The following is a 12,012-nucleotide window of genomic DNA, read 5'->3' as shown; positions in this document are numbered from 1 at the left end:
GTTTAAAAAGATGAAAGGGAGGCCCAAATATTTGGCCTTCATCCTTTGTTGGAGGCAAATTGTGCTAGAGGAGAGAAAAAAATATTGAGTTTTGTGTGGAAAATGTGCTTAGTTAAATATTGAAAAGTAACCACATATGCTAGGTCAATCATACTTGGTATGCAGTTGCATTAGTGTCACTTAACATAATTCTGTATCTGTCTCATGCAAATGCTCCCCCCCAATACACACACGGTTGCAGTCTATTGACTTCTATATGGCAATTTCAGGTTAAGATTTGTTATTTTTTCTGCTTAGGTCCGTTTTATAAGAACCACTTATGCTAGGTCAATTATATTTGGTATGCATTTGCATTAGTGTCACTTTACCACAATTATGTTAAGACTTCATGCATGTGCCCCTGCAGTCTATGAACTGTGATAAGTTTTTGGATTAGGTCAGTTTGATTTGAACCACTTGTACATGTTCAATCTTATTTCGTATGCAGTGGCATTAGCATCACTTTAACACAATATTGTATCTATTTCACGTCATGGTCAATTGACTTCAAAATTTTTAGTAGATCTAGATTTAAATGTTAAGTTTTTGATCATGATTCGATTGCCAGGCTCACTTTTATCTGTTAAGTTGGTGCATTATCATCAGTACTTCACAGTTCCATATATGTGAATTTAATTCAACAAATTTTGAAACAACGCATATTTTTTAACAAAATTTATGGAGTAAAAAATGCCATGAAGTCACAGCCACTTCGTAACACTTTTAACCAATTTTGACTAATTTCTTGTATGATTCTTGATCTTGACCACTAAGTAATTTCTTCAATCCCTTCAAAGGTCAATATTATCTGCAACACATTGTGAAGAGCAGCAAACAAACAAAAAACAAAATCAATTTTTAGATATTTTTATTTTGTGATTTCTTCCTATTTATGACATTAAGGATAAAATTTTGTACAATTAGAATTTTTTCACACCATCACACCAACAAAGTAAAGTATACTATTTCTCACATTTGATGATTGTGAGAGGGAAATCATTAACTGCCATTTATTTTATGTTGTTGCATTAAACAAGAAAAGTAGTAAGGAACACTACTGGCATCATTCAAATTGGAAGGTGTGTGATGGTTTTATGAATATCCTCACAGGCTGGGGTGAATTAACAAGAATACATACCATAATCCTTAACAACCAATCATGCTTTATTCTTAATTTAGAAACCAAGTATCTATTGTTTAAGAAGCACTCCAGCTAAGAATCATGTAAAATGTGATTCATGCATGGAAAGACTACATATTTTCATTTTTGATATTTTGTTTGAAATGATTCAGCAACCAGAAAATAATATGTGGCTTTTGATAGAACTCTTGTTTATAAGAGATAAAAATTATATAAATGTACTGTAAAATTAAAAATTAAGGGTGATAACTCTGTAAATGACACTAAAATACAATACAAACCACTAGATTTTCAAAGTGAACCATATCCTAAAGCAGACAGATTGGAATGAATTACTACAAATCTCATCATAGACATCTTTAAGCAACTTAATAACAAAAATCAAATGTGTAGCCTTTTTTTGTTATAAAGTATCACATATTCAAGAATTTGCATGATTCATAGAGACTGCTACTTAATATTCTTGGCCTTATTCCTGAGAAAAAAATTAAAAAACATTAACTAAGAAAAAGAAGGAATGTATTATGCTACCCTAGAAATATTTTAAAATTCAAAGTTACTAGTGAGATGATAAAATTACAACTTCTTGCTCTCCAAAAGCATACTATTTCACTGATTTCATATGGAGAATTATAATACTGCAAACCCAGTCAGTAATAGAAGTGATCTGAAAATTACTGCTTAACATTCCAATATATTAACACTATGAAGAATACAATCTCATGTTTGCATTTAGGTAAATGAAAGTTTTAATTACAGGCCTAGTGGACAATGACAAAACATTCATAAATGGTGGTCACATTTACACGGTAAAACATATAAAAGGCACTGGTATTGCAAGATGGTGAACATTATCCCAGTAAGAATGAACATATTGATTGGAGGAATACCAGCATAACACTGAAAATAGTTGCCTAACAATGAACTTTACATGATATTTGATTTGATCTATATTCTTATATACATGGTAAAGCTTATACATGCAAATTACTTGCAACAATCATTCATAAAAGTACTTATTTAGCTTGCCTGAATAAATAGAAATCCAAATTTTAGACTTACATGATCACAGCAGACATATAGCACATATCCAGACTTAATTTTGTTATTTCAGTTTTTTAGTCTTATCTGGTTGTTATATATTTGCTATCAAAATTACATATTTATGAACATTTGAATTCTGAAAGAAAAATTACACCAAAGATTAAGGATTATGGTTGTAAGGACAAATGGATACATTCTGTACTTCTTTCAAAGACTAGTTAGATCACACATGTAAATAAATTCATTGAATACACGGTTACAATACTTCAGTTTATGTACAATTTATGGTATGTGTTGTCCTTCTTTTCATCATAATCTTTTGAAATAAATAGTTATTCCACACATCCATCAAAATATACAATCACACATACATGTAACAAGCTCTCAGACAGTCAATACATTTTAAATTGGAGTGTTCTCCCCAGGCTCATGATGTGTTGTGATTAGCACCACTATTGTTTTTAGCACAGTGCTATCAGAACATTTATTTTCGTAACAATGAACTAATGGCCCTATGCTAGTTTTTTTAAACAATGATAATGTTCAGAGGTTAGAGTTGGTTGAGAAAGAGATTTAAACTTCTATAAGTTAATTCAACAGATATTGATAGAAAGTTAAAATCTCCTTCAAAATTTTCCAGTAAACTATCTGAGGAAGTTCATCAGATTATAATTTTTTAATCAATAGACAAACTCTACCCACTGAATATCATCATGGCATGTGCCATTAAGAAAAGCCTTATGAGATGTGCTATCTCAAATTTAAAGGAGAACACTGTTTTAAAAGACACAAAACAAAAACCAATAGTCACCAAAATCATAAAATTAAAAGGTAAGAAACTGAATTCTGCTGCTTCAGACATGACTTTGAAACAAAATTCAACTTTTACTGTAAAAACTGTTTAATTGTTAGTTTACTTCTCTTTATCAACTTCGGGTTGTTTGTTATTTTGTTTTGTTTTTTATGGAGGGGTTGTGGTTCGAAAATCATGTCTGGAGCATACTAGAACATCAAGAAGAATATCTACAAAACTGTAATGATGTCCTTATAGAGACATCTACAAAAAAATGAAAAAAAAATGTGAGGAGGATATAACATTTTTATACAATAGTTCAGAGGTCATTTTGAATGAAGTTGTGCATCAAATCCCCCACTAAACTGTTAAAACAGAAAATGTTTAAATTTATAAATTGAAGATTTTGCATCAGACAATACAGTTAATTTCATAAAGAGTCAGGGGTCAACAGCATGTGATCAGATTCTGAAGTGACCTCACACCTCACTTATGACTGCATTTACTGATGAAATTAATGCAATAGTTGTTTGCCAAACTAATGCATCTTCAACTTTCTGAAAAAAATGCAATCATCCTTGATTGATTCGGTACAACTAAACATTACTACATGTATTTCTAGGAAATCCCAATTTAATAATTTTATACAGGTTTTTGCTTGGAACAAACTAAAATGAAATTAGAAATTTAACCTACAGAATAAATTATTAAAATAGCACTAATAAATAAGTCAATATGATCAGAATAAAGCCCACAATAGTTTATTGTAAACTGTAAAAATATTTTCTATTGAAATATAATACAAAAAAAAACAAATTTCATTTAGTATCTTTTACAGGAATACATTAAGTGCTTAAAATACCTCAGTAATCCATCCACTAGATCAAAGCCAAAACAGTTCTTTTTAGTAGCATTAATTTAACCCACAAACTAATATTTTTTTTGGATTGCAATCATTACTGATATACCAAAATCCTTTAATATCCCACATTTTCATAAGACAACAGGGCACAAATATATAATGTATGTTCAATTATGGCTCCCTTTAACCCTGCCACTTCATGCCCTCAAGCTATCATAATTTCTAAGGCAATGAGTTAAATAGCATGAATCCAATTTGTTAAACTAAGTCTAATGTCTCCTCATTCTATAAGTTTCTTTGCCTTGAAGTATCTTCTGAGGTATAAAACTTGCCATGTTGCCAGTCCCAGTAAACAGCACATAGAGAATAAACTAAAATACATCACTCTAGAATGGGTTGACTCTACAATAAATGGTAAAATTTAATCATAATTGTACAATTTTGTCATTATATGTACAAATGATAGAAATTATTACAAATTGACTGTCATTCAAAAAAAAAATACGATGTTTTTTTTTAGCTTTTTCACCATTGCTCATGAACAATTACTAGTGTCAACTACAATCTGGATAATTTTTAGACAATTTTTCAGTAATTTGATTTTCAAAAAATTTTGAACTGATAACACATTCTGTTTATTAATCCTACATCATACTTGCTAATTAACATATTTTTACTTTTAAATTACCATTTGTATCTCTCATTTCCTTTTCTCTGGCTTTCATATATTCAAAATCATCTACAATAGACTTTGATAAATCTTCTAATCTTCTTAGTTCAACTTCAAGTGGTTTCAATTTCTCTGCCTTGGCTAACTATTAAATATATATAATTGTTAACACACATAATTATATATTCCCCAGAAATCAGTGACGATATTTTTTCTATTTCGAGGAAAACTAAATATGTATTAGAGGCACATCAAATAGTCACCAGAAAACTTACTTTCTAAAATCTACAATAAATAGCAGTTATGGTGTAAAAATGTGTAAAGGGTGCCAACTCAACAACAGTACATATATAGATACAGTCCTTTCAAAAGTATGTGATAAATGGCTATATCAAAATTATTGTCGCCTACTTTAATAAATTTTACATCAAAGTATATGGAAACCCTACTTTGATAAAAACAACCAGCAACCCCTAGAACTTTTGAAAGCCTTGTTTTCTAAAAATCAGTTTTGTTTTGTTTGTTTGTTGGGGTTTAATGTCCGAGCAGCAATATTTCAGCTATATTCAGACGATGAACATGAAATTGATGATAAAATGATGATGAAATGAAAAAGGGATGGGACATAAGAACAACAGGGTCAACAAATTTTGATTGCCACTGGAAATAGGGAGAGGTGAGTAGGGTCGGCCAATTTAGCCTCCTGTGGCGGGCCCTATGGTTCCTACTCCGAGAGAATACCACAGTAGGGTTCTTTAACGTGCGAGGAATGTGGCATCTTTCCCAACGCGGTGCTCCACTATGGTTTGCGGTCAGGTTTTCCGTATTATAGCCTGACAACCCCAGCATGTAACACGCCAGGGGTACCCCATTCCACCACCTGGGGCACACATCCCAGTTGCTTTGTGGGCAAAGCGCCTTAGCCCCCAGCTAGGGTTCTGAGCACTATTTAGTCACCTTTTACGACAAGCTTAGCGCTGCTGCAGGCCTATTCTTTTAACACCCGGACCTGCACCGGGTTCTACAAATCAGTAAAAATTGACAAAATTAATATCATACAAATAACTGAATGTTGAATTTGGCCAACAACAACAGGAGCTCATTGTAAAGTTCAAATTTAGGTACATGTAGCATGCAGCTAGATATGGTTCAGCTCTATGAAGAACTGGAAATTATTTTTATAAGCATTTTTATAATTAAATGCAAATTTTATTCCGTTTTCCAATAATGTTAGATTATAGAATGGCTCTACAGTGTTTCTCTTTACATCTGTAGCAGTGAAATGAGTAGAGACAATGGAGTCTGATAAATCAGGTATAAATCCTACAAGTATCTAGAAAATAAATTGTTCTTGGTCATGTTGAAAAAAAGTCAGAAAACTAGATTTACATTTTCTTTTATTAACATGTAGTATGCATATGTGGATTTTCCACTGACAGCTCTGTGAATCAAGCTCTTGCTGATGTTAGAGTGTGAAATTTTGTACCACTTGGACTGAGAGTAAAGCCATTTTGAATTATTTTATAGAAAGTGATTTAGATAATTGAGCTTTCCCAGTTTGATCTTCATAACAGAATATTAAAATGAAAATAAGTAATGAAAGTTGTAAACAAAGGAAATAATTGAAAAAAATATAAGAAATGACTAATCTTTGATCAAAGAGGTCAAACTCACCTTGTTGACTTGCTATTAAAATAACTGACTACATCTACATAGTATGTGTATTAACCAAAGGTACATCTACATTGCATGTGTATTCATCAAACTTACATCTACATTGTATATGTATTAATTAAACTTACATCATCATATTGTTTAGCCTCAACACCATGTCTGAGATCTAAGAAAACTTCTGTGTCTGCTCCTCTTCCTCCTGTAACAGATGAAGGATGTAATGTATTCAACTACAGACATTATCAAAAATTAACACATGTACATATACATGAATACAGTAATAGATATAGATTTCAAATATTGTAAATATGGTGACTCAGTTAAACTTTATGCCAGCAACAATTAAATTCTATTGGTATAGTGGAGATATCACCATTTTGTCATATGACAAAAGCAGGTCAACTAAGTAGGACAGTGACATTTCAGTGCGTAAAACACCTTTTGATGTTAAATGTATAGAAATTTGTCTTAAAAAACTTCATCATACTGACACTTGAGAAAATTTCATCCAAGCAAAACACTACATACATTATGGTATACATTAAAGCTTTAGAAATAGTAAAAATGGAGGCTAGACAAAACTTTTCTAAGACATCAATGTTATTTTTCAAAAAAACTACTTTAAATCTATGTCAAACACAGAACAGTACTTCCGATAATTTCATGAGTATTTTGAAGCCCTAATTTGTTGTATCCCACTTATTACTGATGAAAAATTCCTAACTAGACTTGGCAAAATGATAATTCTAATCATGAGATTCTTCAGGCTTATAGCCGGTTTTGATTGATCGAGAACATCGTTGCCAGAAAGTTCATACATGCATGAACTTGGCCAGATCGTTCATACATGCATGAACGCCAGTCAACTTGAAACCAATAAGATGGCAGTGTAGTTCAAAAGAGTATGGCAATGAACTAAACGGCAAAATATAGCCGTAAGAATAGTTTATTACGTACACATTGATTTTACCGGTCAAGTTTTTTACAGAGAGTAATTTTAAGCTCAGGGAAAGAAACTTATAACTGAGTTTGACTGAACCTTTGAAAACACCTTGTTGTAATTTTCCTTCTTCTTTGTTGTATTTCCTTAATAATTATATTCCTGTTGAATTGTTTACATCTCGTATATTTCAATGCCAACTACCACTTCGTCCATGCTGCCTTCACTGTTGTTGTGCAGCCCATTATGTGTAAATATCTGTCCGTGCTCCCATACGTGTGCAAAGGAATGTGTGTGTATTGAAGCATAAACATAAACACATTGAATCAATGTAAGTGACTGAGGCTCTCAGAGGGTAACTTTGACCGTTTGACAGAATTATAAGGATTGAACAGCTATTTTCAGTCATTCATGCATGTATGAACAGATCTCTCCATTCCCAAACATTACATGAACAGCCTTTGGCCATTCATTGAGTTTGGGAGCTCCAAGATCCATTCATACATGAGTGAACGACCGTAAATAGCTGTTCGATCCTATAATAAATGGCATTAAGTCTAAGTTGTTGAAAACGGAACCTGATACTTTTCTTTTGCACTTTATTCACACTTGAGGCCATTGCCTTCCTCGTGTAATGATAAAGTTAAGTCCCATCGTTCGTGTAATGTCAATGAACAGTATAGATTAAGAAAAGTATTTTGAAAGCAATTTTAATTACCTGCTACCATTTTGGCCTCAAAACAAACTTCAAATAAATCATATTCTTCTGTAGTGAATGCAAATTTTCCTTTTTTGATATCTTCTTTATGGTACAAAATATGACCTTTAGAGTCAGTAATCTGAAAAGAGTACATGTGCATGTAGAATATAAAATATAGACACATATTCCAGGCTGCCAGGCTTTTAAGGCACAAATATATGAGATTTGGCAAAAAAATGAAAGATCAAAGAAAATGCTACATTACCAGCTTCGAAATGTATGAATCACAGAAGGAATGAACGAGAGTTGACACTACCGCATACTATAGTGCACCACATCATTAAGTGGCTGATTGCATATTCTACCCTTGACCTTATACTGAAAAAAAGACATCACATGCTCAATATTTCTATAGTTTGAGCACATTTCTAACTATCTTGGAGCTTTATAGTGAAACCTAAACTATCATCGAATTCAATATGTTCCAACTAAAATGCGTACATGTGTCATGATGTTGATTTGTTCAATTGTTGTTTATGTTGAGTATTGTTACTGTCTGTACTACGATAATAATTATTATCAAGTTTGATGAAAATTGATAATTTGGATTTTGTCATTGATATGAAGGTAAAAGTAGGGAGGTCGGTAGTGCGTTTATCGATATTCTTGCGAGAGCAAAATTCTCAATTTTGAGTCAACTTTAACACGTTAGAAAATGGTTAAAAATCCATTGCATGACAATAAAAAATATATGTAATTGAAGATGAGACATTTCTCTTTCTAAATATACAACTTTAATTGTTATTGGAGTTGATGGTCATTTGGTACAAACGTTTGAAGTGACGATACTTTGAGAAAAATGGCCGCCTGAAAAACTATGTGTCAAAGATCATACCTATTTCAAAATTCATTCCGCAAGCTATTACTGGACCGATTTTCTTCATTTATGGCTTAAATTTTTGGAAATATCTTCAATTTTGATAATCCGGTTGTCAGGCTAATTTTTTGGTTACAAAACATATTTTTTACGTAATTTTAAGGAAAAACATGTTGAAAAAAAATAGTTTTTGCGTACCCGGAATGCACTGACAGTCGGATTCCGAAAATTTAATCCTATCTGCGTCCATCCGTAACCCTGGTTTCAGAAGAAAAACAATAATAGCTTGCGGAATCGATTGGATATTAGGGTGGTCAGGGCGTGGTTTTCACAAAAATTAAAGCGGGACCGGTTATCGTTCTTGCTAACCGGATGTTACTGATCCGCCATAGCTTCTGTTAAGATTTTCGAACACTCGTGGATAAATGCCTTTTACCGACTGTTTTCTGGACGGATTTTTGACTGGTGGTGCAGACAACGATGGACCTAGGCCATGGAGGCCAATCACTTACGGTAAGTACCTAAATTATGTCTAATATAAGCCTAATCGCCCTGTTTCCGTAAGGTCAAATTCTAGAATGACCTTTTATCATCTGCAAGCTTAAAAACTATATTCACCTTCTTGGAAGGTCTGATTTTCGTTTGATTCTGTATGAGCTGATTTAAAAAAGATTACACTCATTTAGCATTAGTTGGAATATGTTTCCATAACATTTTTATTAAACGATGAATATGTAATGAAGTAAATTCTCCCAACGTTTGATTGCAATCCATTCAAAATCTTTCGGACTTTATCGACTTTCCTATATTATCGGAAGTCTCTGTATTTTACCTTGCTTTTTTTCTATTGGTTGGGAGAATTTGCACATATTGCATTTAATTTTCTTGATAATTCAATTTTAATTTATATGTAGTGCCCAATTTATATGAAACTCACATGTTTAAGCATAAACCTTCTTTATATTTATTTTAACTGTTTTATTTATCCAAAATTATCATATGTAGAAAAAAAATCAACCTTAAATTGCTTCTTCAAATGATACACAACTTTTTTTCTGGTTTTCATTTTATCAGTTAATATATATTAATTATGACTTTTATTAGAACAATTATCATGTAGCCCTGCTTGTACTTTACTTGATAAATAGAACTTATTTGATGAGATTTGTATATGTGGCAATTGCATATTTTACATATGACCTGCATCTTCTTAAGTTTACTTTATATATTCATATTGTACAATTTTTAACAGCTAACTTACATATTCATTTTTTAGAGGATTGTAGATGCTCTACTTATTTAATATTCATATACATGTACAATTGCTTGGAAAAGGTTTAAAATCCTAGTAATATACATTATTTATCATTAAATTTTAATTAATTATGGTTTAATTTTTTTTTTGCCTTTTTAGGATCACATTGATTGACTCATAATACCAATCTTTTGTTGTATGTATATGAAACATACTTGTACTATGTTTTTTCTTCTAATTATTGATTTATTTCAGAAGAAAGTATTAGTAAACAGGCTGCCTAAATATTTATTTTATTTTGTCATATAAAAAGTAAACACTGATGTAAATTTTATTATGATTTAGTTTTATTTTCTGTTTGTTTTTCATCATTTTAGTTTCATTTTGTTGAGTTCTGGAGATGTTTCGAATTTATGGTAAGTTAGTTTTTATACTTTGATTTAGTTTAGTAGCTTTATTTATTTTAATAGTAAAACTTTTGAGTCTTTTAATTATGGTAACAAATAAGCATTTACATTTGAATCATATATTACTTACAAGAACTGTCGATTAGTTTTGTGTTTAGACTCTGCTTTAAAACTGCTTCACAGTACATATTCATTGAATTCCACTACTTGTTTATTTCAGAAGGCCTGAGGAGCAAAGTGGGCTATGCTATGAGACGAATATGGGCTGTCTGAGGTAGGACCATATGGGGTACAGTAAGTAGGGTAGTTCCAGACACACTTGAACCTGATAACCTGATTGGTAAGAGAGTTCAACACTTGATAGAAGAACCAGACGGATCACGCAGCGAAATTATTCATATTAAGTTATTTAACATAACATTAATATAACCTTATAAAACAATCTTCTTGTTTTGAAATGAAGATAATTATTCTGGAAAAGGAAGTTTGGTGTTTTTAACTCCTCGCCACATCTTTTGTCAACCGCTTTGTGAGCAACCAACATCAAATAAAGTTTTACATTTTTTCAGATTGTTAGCAAACCAGATTATGATTTAATAGAAAGTAAACTAACTGTAAGTAAATTGATAAGGTAAATGATGTTAATAGGTGTAATGTCCTTATGTACATAATCTCTTTTGTAGATTTGGCAGACATAGTAGATCCTGGTGAAGAAACCCTTCTGGCCTGAAATGGAAACTTCGAAAAGTTCATTAAATTTAATCAAATGATGCTATTTTGTTTATTATCATTTAATGTACATAATAGTACACATGAGGAAACAGCTAGGGCTTCAAAGTTCCATAGTGAAAGGATGCGCATTGGTTCAAGTCAATGTATTCATAAAAATTTTCTCAATTTCTTGGGAAAACAGCATTTGTTTTTGAAATTTTATTCAATTTTAACATAATAATGAGATTATTATTATGTTTAAAGACCCTATTTAAACAAGAAAACATTACAAGACTACATTAGGAATCTTAGAATTGACCAGACCTTGATATAATATTATTTTGCCACTTTTTGCAGCAAAAATGTATGTTTATTTTGATTATCGTCTGGCTTCATTTAAGGTATAGGCCTAACAAATTTTCATCCACATTAAACATTTTATAGCAAAATAAGATGAAAGTATCTTCATGTGATAGCTTAGATTCTAAGCTTTAAAATGGTACCACATAAGTATATGGTAGGTTGATATTTTGATCAATATTAGCATAAATATGCGGTTTTTTTTTAAATCTGAAATTTTCAAAAATGTTCGATTTACCCCCATTTTTCAACATTTGCTTGTTGATTTTTAAATATAATTCAATTATTTCTTGATAAAAATGTGTTTTTACATATTTAATCACAATAACAATAACTGTCATGTGCTAAAAACTGCTTTTAAATTCAAAATGTCTTTTTCTGTCTGACCTTTCGCCATTTTTTGCACTGAAAATAGCTCTAAAATTTACCCTAAAATGTAAATTTTCTACCTCAAAAAATTTTTTTGAGCAGAAAAACATGATTTTTCAAGTCAAGCAACTTTATTGCCACACAAAACAAGTGACAGAAAAAATTAAATA

The 12,012-nt window shown here is 31.3% G+C and overlaps 1 protein-coding gene and 1 long non-coding RNA gene across 2 annotated transcripts; one reads left to right on the top strand and one right to left on the bottom strand.

Moving 5' to 3' along the window:
* Nucleotides 1–890: 890 nt before the first annotated feature.
* Nucleotides 891–8,038, bottom strand: LOC148624901 (transmembrane emp24 domain-containing protein 10-like). Its single transcript, XM_088568027.1, has 4 exons — nt 7,882–8,038; nt 6,352–6,422; nt 4,568–4,694; nt 891–4,281 (listed from the first exon to the last, which is right to left on the bottom strand). Exons 1-4 carry the CDS (start codon nt 8,021–8,023, stop codon nt 4,160–4,162), a joined length of 462 nt encoding a protein of 153 aa, XP_088424153.1. The 5' UTR covers nt 8,024–8,038; the 3' UTR covers nt 891–4,159.
* A 458-nt stretch (nt 8,039–8,496) lies between these two features.
* Nucleotides 8,497–11,173, top strand: LOC148624900 (uncharacterized). Its single transcript, XR_015919799.1, has 2 exons — nt 8,497–10,411; nt 10,623–11,173. It is a non-coding gene; the product is annotated as an uncharacterized LOC148624900 (long non-coding RNA).
* The last annotated feature ends 839 nt before the right edge of the window (nt 11,174–12,012 follow it).

Source organism: Perna viridis, chromosome 2, assembly GCF_037379345.1.
Source record: "Perna viridis isolate PV_CMFRI_1.1 ecotype Kerala chromosome 2, ASM3737934v1, whole genome shotgun sequence".
Lineage (NCBI taxonomy): Eukaryota > Metazoa > Mollusca > Bivalvia > Mytilida > Mytilidae > Perna > Perna viridis.
The sequence above is the reverse complement of the archived record's forward strand: the minus strand, read 5'-3'. Positions and strand labels throughout refer to the sequence as shown.